The following is an 18,824-nucleotide window of genomic DNA, read 5'->3' on the forward strand; positions in this document are numbered from 1 at the left end:
GACAAACTAATTTTTCCAACCATTTCCCTATGGATGAACATTTTGGTTTTTTGCAGATATTTATAATTATTCCTATTGCTGCATTGTACATACTAGTGAGCATTATCTGAGACTAGATAACCAGTACATGAATTCTTGGGGCATGGGGTGTGTATTGTTTTTTAACCAGATCACCAGCTGTTCACAAATTCCATTCCAGTTAACCCTCTTACCAACAGTGTGTGAAAGAATTCATCCCCAGTGAGGCTAACATTCACTAGAGGTGAATATTCTTTTTAATTTTTGCCAATCTGCAGCATGAGACATGCCATGTCATTTTTAAATTTGTATTTCTTTCCGTCCTAGTTTTCCAGCCATATACATATGCACATTTAAAAATTTTTTTCTTTTTCACATTAAGTCACATTAATACGTTCACACACTCTTTTCCAGGTCATTGCATTTTCTTCGAAAGCTCAGTTGTTCAGGGTGCTGTGTTACTGAACTATTGCAGATCACCTGGAGTGTTCTTCATCTTAGTTTATTTATGCCCTTAATCTCCAAAGACCCTGGGTCTGACAAGTAATAGGACAGAAAGGAAAGCAGAAAGAAAGGATACCCTCTGTATAGGATTGACTGGAGGTCTGTTCAGTAAACAAGACTCAAAGTCTGAATTCGATGTTTGCTCAGGCGCTTACTTCCTTGGAATTTGGTGGGGAGGTGCCTGAAATACCACGGAGAGCTCCTGGTTTATGGAGACACTGACTGCTATATGTTAAATATTAAGAAGCTTGGCCTGTCTCGTATGTTCCATTATGAAAAGTATACAGCTTTGTTGCTGTTTGCATGGAGGGGTTGTGATGCTTCCAGAGCGTTTAACGTCAGTGAAAACATCCAAGAGGCAGTGTGGCGTAATGGAAGGAGCATGGAACAGGCAGGTCAGGAGAACTGCCTTCAGATTCTAGCTCTTCCCCTGACTGCTGTGTAAACCTGAAGGTGTTCAACCTCCTGGGCTCCCTGCGTGGGGTGAGGATGACCAGGATGTGAGTGGGTTTTTTGAGAGCCTGGTAGTAGACAGGCTAGTAGTTATAGGACATTTCTAGCCCAGGATTAATGAGAACTCTAAGAATTAGCACCTTCTAGTAATGGGATTGGCTATCATATCATTAAAAAATAAATATTTGGTCTTTGTCCCCTGTTCCTGGCACACAGCTCCTAAAACCTTGGCCTCTCCAGAGGAAAAAGTGTGTTATTTTATATGCTAGTGAATGACGGCTGGCTGGGGGCCCCTTCAGGATGCGGACTGGTGCCAGAAAGGCTAAGGACTGATTGAAGAGTTGGCACTTCCCAGGAGGAGAGAGGGGCTGGAGGTTGTGATTTGATCAATCATGCCTCTGTAATGAAACCTCTCTAAAAACCTGTGAACGGGGGTGTTTAGAGAGTTTCCAGATTGGTGAACACACTGAAGTACTAGGGTGGCATGCCTGGAGGGAACATGGAATCTCTGTGCCCTTTCCCCACACCTTGCCCTATGCATTTCTTCCATTTGGCTGTTCCTTTATATTTATATCCTTTAAAGTTGTATCCTTTATAATAAATCTATGGTAACAGTTAGTAGAGTGTTTTCCAGAGTTTTGTGAGCTGTTCTAGCAAATCATCAGACCTGAAAGGGGAGGGAACCCTTTTAACCCCCAACTTTGTAGCCAGGTTGGACAGAAATGAGTACCTGGGGACCGTATACTTGCAACTGGCATTTAATTTAAAGTGGGGGCAGTCTTTGGGACTGAGCCCTTAAACCCATGGAGTCTGACGCTAGCTGGGGGTAGCCAGTGTCAGAATTGAATTGAGTTGTAGGACATGCAGCTGGTGTCCAGAGAGTTGGAAAGTTGGTTGGTGTGAGGAAAAGGCCACACATTTGGTGTCAGAAGTGTTATGAGTAAAAACAGCTGAGCTGTATGTTGCCTGTCTCCAGAAATGTTCCAGCATGCCAATATCCAGCTCTGTGCCAGGCTTTGTCCTGCACTGGAGTCACGTTTGTGAACAGAGACACCATGCCTGCTGTGTGGTAGCTTCCAGTCAATCACAGCAGCCAGCCGGGCAGCCAGGAGTGTCAGTGTGGGTATTTGACTATATAATGATAGTCCCAAGAATTGTCATGCAAGAGAAGTACAAGCTGACTTCAGAGTGTCAGTCAGGCTACTGATCCAGGACAACTTGCCTGAGAAAATGATTTTCAAGCTGGGACTTGGTGGCTGATCAGGAGTCAGCCAGGTGGGGAGGTGAGGGACAGAGGAGAGGCAGTGTGCCAGCCAGGGGAAGGCAGAGAGGACGGACTACTGGCAGCTGTGGTGGGCCTCTCCTCTGTTCATTCATCCATTCACCCAACAAGTACTGATTGAGTACCTGCTCTGGGCCAGGCACTGTTCTTGGCACTGGGGATACAAGAGTAGGGAGCAAGACTGACAAAGTTCCTACCTCATGGAGCTCACTATTGCTCCATAACACATCATCCCCAAACTTGGTGGCATCCCCAAACAGCCATCATGTTACTGATATCCCCGCGGTCAGGAGGTGGATGGGCCCAGCTCATGTTTCTTGCTCAGCTCGGTCAGTTATTCAGGCAGCGACTGGTCTCGAATAGTCTGAGTGATCCCTCCTCACATGTCTGATGCCTGGGCTGGGAGGACTCGAGCAGGACAGGGGGCCTCTCCCATTGTGTCTTCACCATGATAGCTACAGGACTCCAAAGCAAGTAGCCTGGGAGAGAACAGTCCAGGTAGAATTTGCATGGACTTTTTAGCCCTGGCTTCAAACCATCCTACCTGCCTGAGCTCACCAGAATCCTCTCAAGAAGGCAGTTTTATGGACGTGTGTCCTGGCTCCAGTAAGTAATGCTGAAATGAAAATGGGGGTGCAGATATCTCTTCAAGGTAGTGACTTAATTTCCTTCAGGTGTATACCCAAATGTGGAATTGCTGGATCGTATGGTAGGTCTATTTTTAATTTTTTGAGGAACCTTCGTACTGCTTTCCATAGTGGCTGCACCAATTTACACTCCTGCCAACAGTGCACAAGGGTTCCCTTTTCTCCACATCCTCACCAACACTTGTTATTTCTTGTCTTGTTGATACTAGCCATCCTAATAGGTATGAGGTGACATCTCATTATGGTTTTGACTTACATTTCCCTGATGATTAGTGGTGTTGAGCATCTTTTCATATGCCTATTGTCCACCTGTATGGTTTCTTTGGAAAAAACGTCTATTTGGTTCCCCTGTCAGTTTTTTAATCTGATTGTTTGTTGCTACGGAGTTGTGTGAATTCTTTATGTATTTTAGATATTAGCCCCTCATCAGATACATCATTTGCAAATATCTTCTCTAATTCACTAAGTTGCTTTTCATTTTGTTGATGGTTTCCTTTGCTGTGCAGAAGCTTTTTAGCATGATGCCGTCTCACTTGCTTATTTTTGCTTTCATTGCTTTTGCTTTTGGTTTCAGGTTAAAAAAAATCATCACCAAGACCTATGGTCAGGAGCTTACTGCCTATATTTTCTTCTAGGAGGTTATATATAGTTTCCTGTCTTACATTCAAGTCTTTATCCACTTTGAATTAATTTTTGTGTGTGGAGTAAGATAGGGGTTCAGTTTCATTCTTTTGCATGTGGGTGTCCAGTTTTCCAACAACATTTACTGAAGAGACTATCCTTTCCCCATTGTATATTTTAGCTTCTTTGTTGTGTATTAATTGACCATATATGTATGGGTTTACTTCTGGGCTGTCTGTTCGGTTCCACTGATCTATGTGTCCGTTTGTATGCCAATACCATTCTGTTTCGATTACTGTAGCTTTATAATATACTTTGAAGTCAGGAGGTGTGATATCTTCAGTTTTGTTCTTTCTCAAGATTACTTTTGCTACTCAGGGTCTTTTGTGGTTCCATACAAATTTTAGAGTTGTTTTCTCTATTTCTTTGAAAAATAGAGCAGAAGATAGAACAAAATTGCCACTGGAATTTTGGTAGAATTTGTAGATTATTTTGGTAGTATGAACACTTTAACAATACTAATTCTCCCACTCCATGAGCACATCTTTCCATTTATTCATATCTTCAAATTCTTTCACCAATATCTTACAGTTTTCAGTGAACACATCTTTCACCTCGATTAAATTTATTCTTAGGTATTTTATTCTTTTTGATGCAATTGTAAATGGGATTGTTTTCTTAATTTCTCTTTCCAATAGTTGGTTGTTAGTGTATAGAAAATGCAACTGATTTTTGTATATTGATTTTGTATCCTGCAACTTCACTGAATTCTTTGATTAGGTCTAACAGTTTTTTGGTGGAGTCTTCAGGGTTTTCTATATGTAATAACATGCCACCTGAAAGAGAGACAGTTTTACTTTTACCATTCTGATGTAGATGCCTTTTATTTGTTCTCCTTCATTGCTATGGCTAGGACTTCCAGTACTGTGTTGAATAAAAGTGGTGAGAGTGGACATCTTTGTCTTGTTTCTGATCTTAGGGGAAAAGCTTTCAACTTTTCACTGTTGTATGTGATGAGTACATTGAATAGTAGGTGTGTGTTTCATTACTTTAACATAAGCAGCATCAAAGTTTGGGAGCTTATAACAACATTACTCCCTACTTTTTGGGAAGGAATCTGGGACTAGATAGCACTTCAGATTCCTTCCCAAGCCAGATGTTTGTGATTCTGTGTGATCATGCTCTTAGTTCTGTTAAGCTCTGCTTGTTTCTTTCTTATGAGCAAAGGGGCCAAAAAAATTGTTTGGGGAGCTTGTTCTGGGATCTGAATCAGAGAATTCTTAGATCCCATCACCTGGAGCTCCTAGAGGTCCCCATGTCAGCCCCCCAGTGCATCCACAGCAGGTAGCTGCCCACACTTGACCACCTCCTTGGGCAGATGGGCTTGTTCTGTACTGATACTTATGCTGCCAGCCTTCCAGTGAACCAGCCAGCAGTTTGCAAAATATGTTTTCAGGGCATGGAGTTCCTGCTCACCTGTGCTAGCAGTGATAACTATCTGAGAAGACCTGATGCCTGGCTTCCTCGTGATCAGGGCATGCAGTGAGCTGGCAGTGAGCACAGGGTTTTGCAAAGCTCTGTGGCTGAGTGTGCTCCCAGCCTGAAAAAGCCCTCATCAGGTGAAATGCCTTGATCTGTGGCATGCATAAGTGCTCAGTTTATATATCCATCCAGAGCAAAATCCCATTTCTGTGCAGTATTGTTAACATAGAAAATGCAGCTTTCAGAAGGCATATATGTTACCTTGGCAACCTGCACTTTCCAGGTGTGTTTGATTCACATTGTACAGCTCTGGTTCTCAGGCCCTTGTAAGCTCTTTATTTTTTTTCTTTTGCCTTGAAAATTTTGACTTCCACCAGGCAAACCTTCACTGTGTACCACTTGTATTTCTAGTTTTACAGCCCTGCCTATTTAAGCTTGTGCTTTCCTTGACATTTTAAGAAAGTTTTAATTGACACAGTTTGCTTGCAAAATAAAAAGAATCAGCTATATTTTTTAAGTGGCTTTGTGGTAAGTACATCATGCCAGCTGCGTGTTCACCTCCTTTTTGTTGAAGTGCTTATAGTTACTCTTGACATTCTAAAATAAGACTGCCAATATCAGATGTAGCTACTTCTACAACTTAAGAAAGAGCAAAGCAGCAAAGCTGGATGGAACACAGACTTCTCCCAAAATGTCAGAAAAAAAAAATCACTGAAGAGTATACAAAAGTGAAAATCTGGCTTGATGAGTTAATTATTTCTTCTTTTCTGGTTCTGAGAAATGATCAGCCACCTTGACAAGTTTACCCTTTGTAGAGCTGGAAAAAACCTTAAAGAAGAGGGTGGTAAGAACATGGAGCTCACAAATGAAGTTGGGAGGGGGGGAATCTTTACTATTTTAGGTACTTAAATACTAAATCTGCAGATTATCTGCCTCAAATCCTTTTTGGAAAGACATAGTGGATAAATAATTCATGCTGCATGTTCGAGTGCATGTAAAACACGGCATGCAAGCTTTTATTGGTGGAACATGTGCAGTTGGTGGTTTGAGGGATGATGCTCTGCCCTTGGTCACTGCTGAATTATACCTGACCAGACCAGCACTGGTGTTTCTTAAACAGGCAGTTGTGACTGGACGTGCTTTGATTCCTCCATCTGAAAAATACTGGTACTGTCCTCAGGTGACTGGGTGTGAGAATAATTTTTTAGAATAGTTGTGTTGCCGCCTCTCCAGTCACGGGTTGTTGCAGACACCCCCTTGCGCCTTTGCTCCTCGCAGACCTCCAGTTCTGCTCTGGCCTCCACCCTCTCCCTCCTTGCATGGGCCTCTGCCAGCAGGTGAATACCAGTTGCTGTGGCCCATGCCTGGTGCCAGAGATTGGTTTGCGCACAGGCACGTGACATGCTTCTGGCAGTTAGACGTAAGGGGAATTCCTCTGGAGGGTTTCTGGGAAAGGTTTTCTTGCTTCCAATAGAAATGATGTTCAGGACTGCCCCTTTTGCCTCTAACATGTGACTGTGATGCCAGTGAGTGTGGCCACCATCTTAAGACCCTTGAGGGAAGTCATCCCATGGATGGATGGGATAAGAGCAGAGGATAGCAGAGAGCCCAGAGATGGAAAGGTGGCTCCTGATCATGCCTGTGAGTTGCTGAATTAGCTAACCCCATGGCTGCTGTTCCTAACAGCATATGCCTCGGTATGGGAGAGTGTTAATGACTCCTTTTCATTAGCTTGGGTTTTCTGTTACCTGCAGCCATGCCATCTTCACAGATTCATAAATTATTTAATATAAAACAAAAAATAGAGCTCCAAAAGAACAAAGGTTACTATAACCATGTCTCAATTATATCATATCTAAGAGCGATGTCCAGCCTGGTCAGTGATGACATTTTTCCACCTAAGGCACTTATGAGTGTGTGTGTGCTCATTCATCACTACCTAGAGGGCGCCCCCTGGCTATAAGTGCTAGTGGCAAGTTCTGGTTAGGATTTTGGTTTGCTACTTTAACAGAATTGGAACAACAATGACTTTTAAAGGTTGTGGAATTGATTTTTCTCACCCAAAACTATTTAAGCTGGTAGGCAGTCCAGGAGATGGGTGACCTACCCCATGGGGTCACCCAGGGTTCTTCTTTGTCATCTACTAGGGTGTTGTCTCCATGGGCATCAAGAAAGATGGCTTACCACCACGCCAGTGATTCAGAGCTTGGGAAGGGGAAAGAAGGAATGTCAGAGTGGATAGGGTAAGCAGCCTCCTTTTGACCCCAAATTGCACATATTACTTCCAGTTACAGCCTCTGGCCAGAACGTGATCATATGGCAACTAGTTGCAAAGGAGTTTGGGAAATATTATCTCCAGTTGGGGAGTCATATATCCAAGTGAAACCTAGAGTATTCTGTTAGTAAGGAGGAGAGAATAGACTTCGGGGGACAGTTAGAAGTGCCTGTCACATGGTGTTTCTCTATAGTGAAGAGGAAGAACGTGACAAAGACAGAGTACTAAGGGCCTCTCTATGTGAAGCAAGGCTGTAAGCCACAGGGGCCAGGGGCCCTGAGCTGCCTGGAGTCTTGTGCCAGTTCTGACCTGGACTGGCCTGACTTCTGGTCAGCCAAGGGACGGGAACCAGGTGGTGTTTAAAACCTCTTCAAACTCTGACCTTCTTGGACATGGTCCTGCAGGTATTCTATTTCTGCGCTGGAGGCAGAGACAAGGGGAAGCAGGGTGAGTACTTCACATGTGGGTGGTGGGTCTGAAAACCATAACAGAAGTCACTGCTGACTTTTACTGAGCATTCATTAGGAGCCAGGTACTATGCTGTGTCCCTGACACATGTTAACCCTCTTAGCCATTAATCTGTGAGGTGGACCCTATGATTGTTCCCAATTCATAGCTGGGGAAACCATGGCTCAGGAAGGGTTGCAGAAGGGCTCAAGCTAACCGACCCTGGAGCCCACATGCATAACTGTGTGCTGTGAGAAGGACTGGGCTGTGGGCTGGGATTTGTGGGGTGTGGCTATGTCACAGGCAGCCCTGACGGTGGGGCAGAAGAGCGTTGGGCTAGATGCTGCCTTTTGGCCAGGCCCAGCTTTGGGGTCCATCTGCAGCACTGACTGGCCCCCTGCTGGTTACTCCAGAGCCAGGAGTGGCTGTCGCCACTGCTGACGCGTCTGGGCATGACGTTGTGGTTATGTTACCCCTCATTACCCCGGGGGGAGGACAGGCCGTACTTCAGGAGGAGAGTACCTGGCTGAGAGGTGGCCTGGGAGGGTCAGCTGTGAGGCAAAGTACAGATGTTCAGGGAAGGCGCCCCACATGCCTGGTAGGATCCTTTATGGTGTGGCCCCTGCTGACAGGAGCAGGGAGGCCTCTGGACCTGCTCCTGTCCTGTATTCCCAAGGGAGTCTGGTGCTGGGAAGAGGTAGAACCCTGGCCCTAGAGTGAGTGTCAGTCCATGAGGTTGGCCTGTCCCTTGTCACTGCTCGGTGGCGTGGACTCTGTGATCAGACCCCTCCTCCTGCTCTGACCTGGAGGTCAGTGGCTTTGTGCCCAGAGGGGCTCCAGGGAAAGTGTGGGTATCAGTGCATGGGTTGCCTGGTCCCCTTAGTGGTGAGACTCCTGGGGTCAACAGGAAGGCTAGCCTGCATGGGGGGAGTGAGACCCTTGCAGCCCATCTGCCAGTGGTGCCAGGCCACAGGCCACCCCTCCCCATGCAGGGCTGCTGACTGTCCCTGCACAGCAGACTTGCACACACACAGCTGTTGGGAGGTACCTGGACTCACCCACAGCCCCTCTCTGGCTCTTCTTCCTCACAGACAACCCCAGCCTTCCCACGACCCCTTAACAGTCAGTGCCAGCTCACTTCATACTCTTTATTCAGTTCTTTTCTGATTTCCTAAAATGTCATTACAAATGCACCAGCTCTAATCTGCTCACCACTGAGCTCTGGCTGGGCCTCCTCCAGGAAACCTACCCACCTTCCCAGGGCCTAGGTGGGTCTCCGCCCCTCCCCCATCCCACTTCTCCCTGATGCCACTGGTTTCTTATGGCCTAACAAACTATCTGTTCATTTATCTGGTGACCAGACTGTGAGCTTCCTTTTTTTTTCAACATTTAATTTCAAACATACACAAGAACAGAGGGCATCATATGATGCACCTTTGAGGACACATCACCCAACTTCAACAATTGTCAATATTTTGCCAATCTTGTTTCATTAACTCCTCCTTAACATGTGCCCCTCCCCACCAGAATATTTTAAAGCAGTTCCTAAATCTGGTAACATTTCTCCTGTAAATACTATTGTGCATTTCAGCTGTGATCTTCAAGATGGCAGAAACTGTGTCCTGTATCCTGTGTCCTCAGTCTGTGTCCTCTGGATGGTGCCTGACACATAACAGCTTTTGAGAAAGATGTTGTTTTGAGTTGACTGACAGACTGGATGAACGAACTGTTTTCAGCCTTTAGAGGGAAGCCTGAAAATTAGCTGGAATTTGAACAACTGGAATGTGAATAACTTGGGAGCCCAGTCTCCTCGCTGCTGTCCCACTGCGTGGGGTTTCCAGGAGGTTCTGGAATCTGTTCACCTGTCATTCATCAGACTTTAAGGTTGGTTTACTCTAGCCAAGCAGTTTTGATTTTGCAATTAAACTCTACTTTGAGGTGACCTTGGACAGGGAGGTAAAAGCTCTTAAGATGTAGCTTTTACCTTTGCTTGACTCATATTTAGTTTACAATCATAGATTAGAGATATTTTTTAATTATAATACTGAATTTACTTAGGCCAAAATGTTAGGACCAAAAAAATCTAAAGTATAAAATATATCTTAAGGCATTTTCTTTAATAACATTTTTCTATTCCTGGTAATGGTATTTTAACTCCACAAATGAAAGATAATTGAATGCACATTGTCCTTTCAAGCAGTCATGTTAATGTTTAAAACACTAAATTCTATACTCTTCTGGACCTTGAGACCAGAGTCACTAAAGGTGGCATTTCCAGCTCTTCCAAGATAAAAATCAGGCCAGCGCTTGAGATTTGGAAGTCTCTACTGGTAAAATGGTAGCTTATAAAAATGCCTTTGACATGTTCCTTTTTCCTCTTGATTCAGAAATGCTATTTACCAGAATCTAATGGGAAGTGCCTGTTAACTAGTACTTTTTCAAAACTATATTTTAAAGTATTTTCCTGCTCTGTTCAAATCTGTTGTAAAGCTGAATTAAAATTGGCAGGTTTTCCATTTTATTTTTTGCTGTTCCCTCAGGAATTCAGAGTCACTTTTCTATTTCTGGATTTAAGATGTTTTTACTGTGTGGGTTTAGCTCAGAGGACTAAGGCTGGTAGCTGTTGTATGTTCAGCTTGGAACATAAAGCAGTTGTTTCCACTGAAGTATTTATAGGGATTGGATTTGGTCACGATGCCATATTGAGCATAGACCGTCTTTAACATAGAAGCTGATGGGCTGGAGGGCTGTTTGAGGATCGGGAGATGTGGGTCTGTACTGAAGCAGGTGGTACTCCCCCAGCGTCCCACCCTCCTAATGAGGCACCGCCACTCCCCGTGGACTTGATTGTCTGGGCTGTGAGTGAGCAGGCTGTGGTTCCACTGTGGGTCCAGGGACCTGGCTGTCACTTGGCCTGACCCGGGCAGGCATGACGGAGTGTGTGAAAGAGCTGCAGTAGACCCCAAGGGTGTGCACGCAGAGCCCCTGGGGATGGAGTTTGAGGGAGGATGGCCAGAAGGGACCCCACAGATTGCAGGGCTTGAGTAGCTGCATAAGCCTCCTCCCCAGGGGAGGAAAAAGAGAAGGGGGTCTCTGGAGAATGGGCCACAGAGATGGAGAGAGCCCATTGGCTGGTAATCCTCATCTGCTCAATGGGGCCCAGCAGAAGCTGACGTGGATATTCCAGGCTGGAGAACCTGCAGTGAGGTGGGCACACCACAAGTGAGTCAGCCCCAAGGAAGGCTCGCCATGGGGGAGGAGAGAGGAACGGGCTGCGAACGTGGCTGCCTGCCCTGCCAGATGGGGCTGAGGCTGGTGAGTAGGCAGCTGGCCAGCGGCTAGCATTTGGAAAAGGAAGCCCAGCATGGAGCAGAAGCTGCAGCTCAGGGGAAAGGGCGACTCTGTGTTTAGATAGTGGTGCCTGGGTCCCTATGAGGCCCCCAGAGCCAGGGGTCAGACAGCACATACTGATGCTGCCGCTGCTCTGCGTATCATGACGTTTGTTCCCCACTGCCCTCCTGGTCTTCCTTACTCTTCCCCCAGCTTTATTTAAAGATCAACCTCCATACTCAGGGAGGTGGAGTCGTTTCTTGTCAGGAGCCCACACAGAAAGGAGCAGCAGAGCGCAGCCCTGACACAGGCCGGCTGTTCCCTGGGACCCCAGCCTTCCACCACGGCACGCTCCACTGTCTCTGTGACTGGGAAGTGGCCCCAGCAAAGCAACACCTCAAGCAGAACCATGCACCCTGGTCCCCGTGTTGGACGTGTGTGTGTATACACGTGCATGCATTGGGGTCCTCACTTCAGCTGGAAACACACATATTTTCAAATCCATGTGAATTTTGAATTCTATCATCACTTTTTAACCACTAAAAAATAAGAAGAAAACTTGACATTCCAAATTTTTTAGGGAAATAAGCCCCAGAAGAAGGCATGTGTTTATCCTGGGGCTCAGTGTCACCCCCCCATCTAACCTCCCCAGTCTGTGTGCACACCCCAGGGCTGGGATCACACTAAGCTGGCCCCTAGCCCACGTGGAAGTACTGAGACTCTGACCATTTACTTGGCATTTGGCATTTTGGTGACTGCCAAAATAGAGCCATAGGGGGAGGGTGAAGAAATCCAGAGTACTAAGTGGAAAGGGTAGTTGTTCCCAGACTGAGGCCTTTGTCATTGAGTGAAAAGCCACAGATAGGCAGACATGCCAGTAGCCTGAAAACGAAAAGCAGTGAGTGCACACTCCCAGCCATCTGGTGAGCCCATCGTGTCCCCAGTATTTTAAATCTAGAACTAAATATAGGCCCTTCCCTCAAAAGCTCTCAGCATACTGAAGAGTGTAGGCAGGATGGAGCTTTGCATGTGGTGCCTGGAGATGAGGACATGGGGCTCTAGACCCTGGCTTAGAAATTCCTAGTAAAGAGGCAGGGTGTTCCCTCTTTATTACATCACTGAGCTTTTGCTTTGAGTCAAGCTCCCAAAACTTAGGGGCTTAAAACAGCAACCACACTATTTGCTCGTGATCTGTAGGTTGGCCGTGTAGTGCTTTGCTTGTGGGCTGACTCCTGATGTCCACCTGCTGGGGCATGACTGGGTAAGATGGTCTGGGGTGGCCTCGCTCACATGTGTGGTGATTGGCAAGCTGGTTGTTTGATGAGAGCCTCAGCTGGGCCTGCTTGCTGTGGGTCCTGTGCTCTCCCAGCCTTCAGCAGCCAGGCTGGGCATCTTCACATGGTGGTCTCAGTGGTCCAGAAGCAGCAAAGGAGGACAAGCCCCGATGCATAAGTACTTTTTACGCCTCTGCTTGTAGCTCATTTGCTGTCATCCCATTTGCCAACCTTAGAGTCAGTGTGGAAGGAGACACAGGGTGATGGATACAGGAAGGCCTGAGCAGGTTGTGGGCCATCACTGCAATGCATCTACCACTCTGTGCACCTGAGATTTAACTCCCAGGAGCAATTGTTTCCACCTAGTGCCCACCTGAAGGCCACTGAACCATCCTGCGGTTAGTCCTCATGTGAAAAGGCAGCATCAAGTGCAACTCTAGGCAGCACGCTTACTAGTTCTGGTGGCCTCCCCCACCAGTACGCATGGTGGAAAATTCCCCAGAGGCTGGTGGCAGGAAGTAGTTGAAGGGCGAGACCTGGCCCAGCCCTGGGAGAGAGGCTGTCACCTCCCATACCCCAACAACCCAGAGCAACCAAGAGGCAGGTCTGGTGTCTGAGGTGCTGAAGCCAGACACAGACACTACTGTGCTGAGAAACCAGGGCTGGGTGATTTCCCAGGGCCAGCAAGGTTGTTTCCCAGGCCTGCTGGGAGAAGCTGAATACAGCATTTGAGTTAGAGTTACAGAGGGAGGGATGTGGACAAGAAAGTGAACATGCATTACTCACGTACCTAGAGGAACCAGTGAACAGGTTAAGAAACTATACCTATTTCACCGGAAGGAAGAAGCAGCAAAGTGAACTGATAAAAAATGAGAAGGTAACAAAGCTAGTAACAACCATTTTCTTTTGAATGTCTACCATATGCTGGGGGTTGTCCTTAGCCTTTATTTTAGTCCCCACAGTATGCTAAGGTAACTAGTCCCAATTTACAGATGAGGAAACTGAGTGTCAGGGAGGTTAAGTGACTTGGCCTGTGTCACTGGGCTCAGCTTGCTGCCCCAGGTCTGCCTGACTCCGTAGCACTGTCCTTCCTACTCTGCATCATGTGGCCCACATCTCCGGGTGGCACAGGCAGCAGAAGCCCTGACTGTCAAACTCTGCAAGGCCCCGAAGGCCACCTCCTGTCAAGGAAAAGGACACCTTCCAAAGGTGGCATTAGCCTGAAAAGGACATGGTAGAGAAACAGATGGGTGAGGAGGTCATGAAGAAAAGCCCCAGCATATTGATGGGGATACAGGGACACCCCAAAGGAGATGTTTGCTCTGAACCTCCTCTGCATTCTGTGATCTAATCTCCACCCACACCCCACTCACCTTCCCAAATTAAAAGGATCACCTTAAGTTCAATCAGGAATGACTAGAATCCGTGTGTGGACCTGTAGGGGAGACACTCTAATGCATTAAGGCACAGAGATCTTGTTTGTGTCTTCTCATCACCACCTAATAACCTTGTAGCCTTGAGTTTGGTTTTCTGCCTGCATATTAGAAACACTCATGCCTGCCCTACAGAGTGTAAACAAAGCGATGTCAAGGCTCCACATGGCGGCTAACTCACACTGTGCTCAGTGAGTGGAAGCCTTGGGAATGGATGGTTTCCAGCAGTTAGAAGTTCCTGGTCCCTGGAAAAGCAGAGCAAAGGGTGGAGGCTGCCTGGCAGGAGGCTGCCAAGGGACTCCCACCCTACATGCTAGGGTGGCCAAGGGAGCGCTGATATTCTGCCCAAGTTGGGTTTGTTTTGAAAATACAGTGTGGCCAGTGTTTGCAGGTGAATGTTCTCACCTTCCACGCTTGTACCATGGGGAGCTCAGCCAGGCAGTGGAGCTTGTCTAGGGTGGAGGGCAGAGACTGTGACTTGGATTTGACTTAGGTTGTTTTCCTACAGGGAGGTTTGCTGTTGAACCCCCAGGTGAGCATTACCAAGGACACCCCCAAGATCAAGGGTACAAGAGAGTTGGATTATGCTGACTCCTAGAAGCACCAGGCAAGGAGCTCACCAGGCTTGATTAGGGGCCCAGAGCCAGCAGGCTTAGCACTTTATATCTGAGATTGGTGTTCACCAGCATCAAGGGTTCACCCTTTTTGTTGCCACCAGAGGGAACACCTGCAGCGCCACAGTCAGATGGGCCCACGTTCCGTCTCTTACTGTGACCTCAGCCCCTGGTGGTTCAGTGCAGAAGTCCTGGCCATTGGCCCTCACCAAGCGCAGATTCTGTCACACTGCCTTCACGTTTGTGCGTGGCCTCTCAGACACCCTCAGGGGACAGCGTCGGCGGCATAGCTGCCTTCCAGACACTCTCTGGTGGAGGCTGTGAAGAGTTTGAATTTTGGAAACAGTAAACATTTATTTGGGGTCCCAAACACATTCAGTCCTGGGTGGGATCAGCCAGGGTAGTATACTGTTTTAGCCAGGAAGGCTCGTAAGTCCTCTCCAGCGCAAGGAGAAGTTGCAGATCATCTTGGGGTACTAGGCACAGGCCCTTGGCTAGGGGCAGTTATTAAAGGGAAAGAAGCAGAGCCTATTTGAAGGTGTAAAAATTGGGATCTGTTAGCACAGCACTGGTTGCCAATGTGTAAGCTCAATTGTGAGGTGCAAGTGTATTTTCATCAATCTTCTACCAATGTTCTCATTTGGTAGAATGTCTGACAAATCCCTTGAGGGAGTGGTTCTCAAAGTCCCCTGCAGAGCCCTTGTCAGGGTTGAGGCCTGGGAAGCAAGCTTCTGCTTCATTCCCTGCAAATACACTTTTTAAAAAATCAGCTGTATTGAGATATAATTCACATACCATAACATTCACGCCAAGCGTACGATTCGGTAGCTTATATATTCACAAAGTTGTGCAACCGTCATCTGATTTATGCCGATGAGCTTTTATCTGATCATGTCTTTTGGGATCCTGAAAAAGATTGTGTTTGTAGGAAGACTATTCTGCTGCTTAAATCATGTTTGAAATTGCTGTTATAATCTTACTGTAGTTGAAGAACCTTTTCCAAAGAGAGGGTGGTTTTCAAGTTCTATTTCAATCCCCAGTGAGAACCAGGAAGTAAACTTGATATCTGAGGCTGATGGATGGGGTAAAGCCTGAAGCAACCATTCACCTTTTCCACAGAAGGGTCATTTTAAGCCTCATTCAGCATTTTTTTAAAATCCTTTGTACAGTTCGAATGTGATTAGAGGAAATGAGATCGGGTGGAGTGGAGCTGCAGGAAAACCCATGGATGCAGCTGAAATAGGCTCAACGTCCAGGATAGGGGGAGGTCTCTAGGTAGCACCTGGGACCACCTAGTGGAGGAGCAGATCCTCTGGCAGACCCCAGCTGTCCCTAATGGCATTACCATGGGACGTGCGGCAGTGATTGACATCCAGGCTAATGATTAAAATTAAGACCAGAGTCATTTCAATAAAATGTTCATCAGCAAAGGTTGAAGGTTTAACAAGCTAGGGGTCAGGATGGGGTGAGCACAGGCTGGCCCCTGAAAAGACTTCATTGTCTGGCACCCTGTAAGTGCTCAATAAACTTCCTTTACTTTTTCCTTTGGAAATGTCATGCTGTAAAGATTCTCATTCCCTGTTGATGTCAGATAAACAAAGCATTCATGAACTGGTTTCCTCTTATTAATTTGAAGGGTGCATTCTTGGCTCATGTGGGAGCAGAGACATAACCAACAGCGCGCTATTGTCCTCCCACGAGGATTCACGCTTCCCTGCCAGAGGACTAGGCTAATCGGATTATTTTCAGTTGACAAATTTGGTTTTTCACCAAGGAACTCATGCTTATTGCCTCCATTTCATTCACAGGACTGTTCCCAATTTGAGATGAGACCATGAAGAGAAAATAGCACGAATAATAATGCTTTTCCGCAACCGCTTCTTGCTGCTGCTGGCCCTGGCTGTGCTGCTGGCCTTCGTGAGCCTCAGCCTGCAGTTCTGTGAGTATTGCCGCGTGTTGTCGGGTTGTGGGAGGGCAGGGAGCTTCGTTCTGAAATACGGGGCCCTAGTGGGGAAGAAACAAGTCTTTTTTCTTTGTTTTTCAAATGAAAAATGAGGTTTGAAACAACAGAGCCTTTTTATCATTGGTGCTCATGATGAATGGTGTTGAGTAGGAACCCTAAACCTCTCAGTCGTTGTTCTGGGGTGCCTTGTTTGGCCATGAGAAACAAGAATGTTTACTAGGCCTTGGGATATGTTTTTGGCTTCTGCACAGATCCCAGAACAGCCTAGTTTTTCCCAGATTCTTAGATTCACAAGGCAGAGAGACTGAGTGGCCCAGCTTGTCTTCTGGTTGTGCTGAGCCACACAGAGCAGAGGTGTTTGGCCTGCTGGTTGGTTTTGAGGGTTTGGTGTCCATTTTATGTTCTGTGAGCTGTGAGGCTGGAGTTGTCGGGGAGGACAAGGTGATTAGGTCACCGGTACCAAACTCAGACCCCTGAGCAGCGGGGACTGTGCACAGGTGGGAGGGGTCAGAGCGTGGCCGGTAGAGCGAGTCCTCAGACCCCACAGCCCAGCACTTTCCCCTTCACCCAGAGCCTGTACTCAGGCTGGACTCCAGGTCCTTGCACCCTGCCGCTCCCACACGAATGGCCACCCTGAGGCCCAGATCCACCCTGACACCCTCTTGGCTGTGACCCTTCAGTGTGGCCCATGGTCCCTTTGCCCCTGTGGCCCCCTCTCACCCTCTCACCTTGGACTCTATTCAGTAGCATTGCCAAGTTGCTTGACATTCCCTACATGTCCAGCCTGTTCTCTGTGCCCAGGTCCTGCCAGCTCTACTGCATGGACCACTGTCCTCTTTACTTCCTTCCCATCCTCTCCTCCATGTGGTTCACTCAGCCCATTTCTCCTTCAGGAACCTTCCATGACCCCCTAGCTGGGTCTCGTGCTGCTTTGATGTACATCCAGGATGCCCTGAAGCTGTTCTCCTACATGTACCATGTATCATAACCTTCAGTTCTTGTGTCTTTTCCTCCTACGTGACTGTGAGAGCAGGGACCACATCCTGTTTCCCTCAGTACTCTAGGAACTGCACTACCATTCGCACAGTAGGTGTTTCATAAATGTTTGTTAAATGTTTGGGCATTTTCCTACTCTGTCAGGGTAGATGTGGTAGGAAAAGGGTATGAAAGAGATTGCAATATAGTTCATATTTCTCAAAATATGTTTATTTTAAATGGTACTAATGAACTAATGATTTGCTGTGAATGAATGTACTCCTGCTTTGAAAAGCAGACTGACCTTACTTCCCTTTCCTTCTGGTGCTGTATACTTGAAGCCGAAGAAATGTCTGTATGATGCCAGGAATTGTGTCTTTGCTGTTGCCTGCCTTCCCTCCATCTTACTACCTCACCCTGATGGGTGGGAGACATGTGGTTGGCACCCATCACCAGTTAGGATGGTTCTGTGAAGAGGTGGCGTTTCTCTTGCAGTTTGAATGATGGAAAGAAGAGAAGGTGGCTCAGCGAGTGGGATGTTCTGAGTGAGCTGAGGAGCGTGGGATCGACTTGGCATTTGGTGTAAGTGGTTTGGAGGGAGGAAGCTTTGAGCAAGTTTCCCTGATTCACCCCCGAATGAATATTCATGACATATTCCATGCACACACCTGGTGCACACGACAGGCTATTTCTGATACTGTAGAGAATTAGAAATACTCATTTTATCCTTCTAGAATAGGAGAAGAGGTTAAGAGAAGGTGGACATAGGAAGTTTAAAGGTACTCCAGATGGTTAATGAGCCACAAAATATGAATCCTTTCCAAAAAAGTAAGTTAGGAGTGTCAATAGTTTAATTGTTTATAAGTTCTCATTAGTAAGTTTCCATCCTTTGGTTGGAGAGGTAGGAGGTTATAATCAGCCTTGATTTTTATTCTGAGAAGTGACTGGTTCTGAGATGTGGATGTGGGTTACTTGTGTCTGCTGTGTTTCTCTTGCATGAGGTGGTTTCCACATTACTGAATTGGCCTGTGTGTGTTGCTTATGTAACTCTTCTGAAAGTACCTTCTATTTTAGGAGAGCCAATTTTCAGTCATACTTTTTAAAGGAAAATTTTGCAGGGTAAATGAGTCCGCCTCGGTCTGAGTTCCTTATTCTTGGATACTTTGGACTTCGGAAAGATACTAAGATATGGACGTTCTTACTGCTCTTCTACTTCTAGGTAAATGATAACTTTAGAATCTACCTATTTCTGTGGAAGTGGAGTGGAATTGCTTTATTTATTTAATTGCTTTATTGGTTGCTAGTTACTGGAGTATAAGAAGCTGCACCAATTCATAAGATAAAAGGTATACACTTAAGTAACATGTTTTAATCTTTACCTTAAAATATATGAATTTTTTCTACCATTTCTTTGCTAATTTTAAAATATAAGTTAGCATATGTAATTACTTCAGGTGATATACTTGAAGCAATCAAATATAACTTGGTTTTCTTATACTTTATGTG

General features: G+C 46.3%; 1 protein-coding gene across 3 annotated transcripts in view; it reads left to right on the forward strand.

Annotated features, from left to right (window-relative positions):
- PXYLP1 (2-phosphoxylose phosphatase 1) overlaps positions 1–18,824 on the forward strand; it is a 70,817-nt gene that overhangs the window by 15,287 nt on the left and 36,706 nt on the right. The window contains exons 2-3 of one of the 3 annotated variants that reach the window (XM_036877309.2): positions 9,321–9,613; positions 16,189–16,319. In XM_036877309.2, coding sequence (XP_036733204.2) covers positions 16,241–16,319 — 79 coding nt within the window. In that variant the 5' untranslated portion in view covers positions 9,321–9,613; positions 16,189–16,240. Of the gene's footprint in view, positions 1–9,320; positions 9,614–16,188; positions 16,320–17,915; positions 18,538–18,824 lie in introns of those variants that run through there. The other 2 variants (XM_036877310.2, XM_036877314.2) reach the window with 2 other exon arrangements.

Source organism: Manis pentadactyla, chromosome 1 (assembly GCF_030020395.1).
Source record: "Manis pentadactyla isolate mManPen7 chromosome 1, mManPen7.hap1, whole genome shotgun sequence".
NCBI lineage: Eukaryota > Metazoa > Chordata > Mammalia > Pholidota > Manidae > Manis > Manis pentadactyla.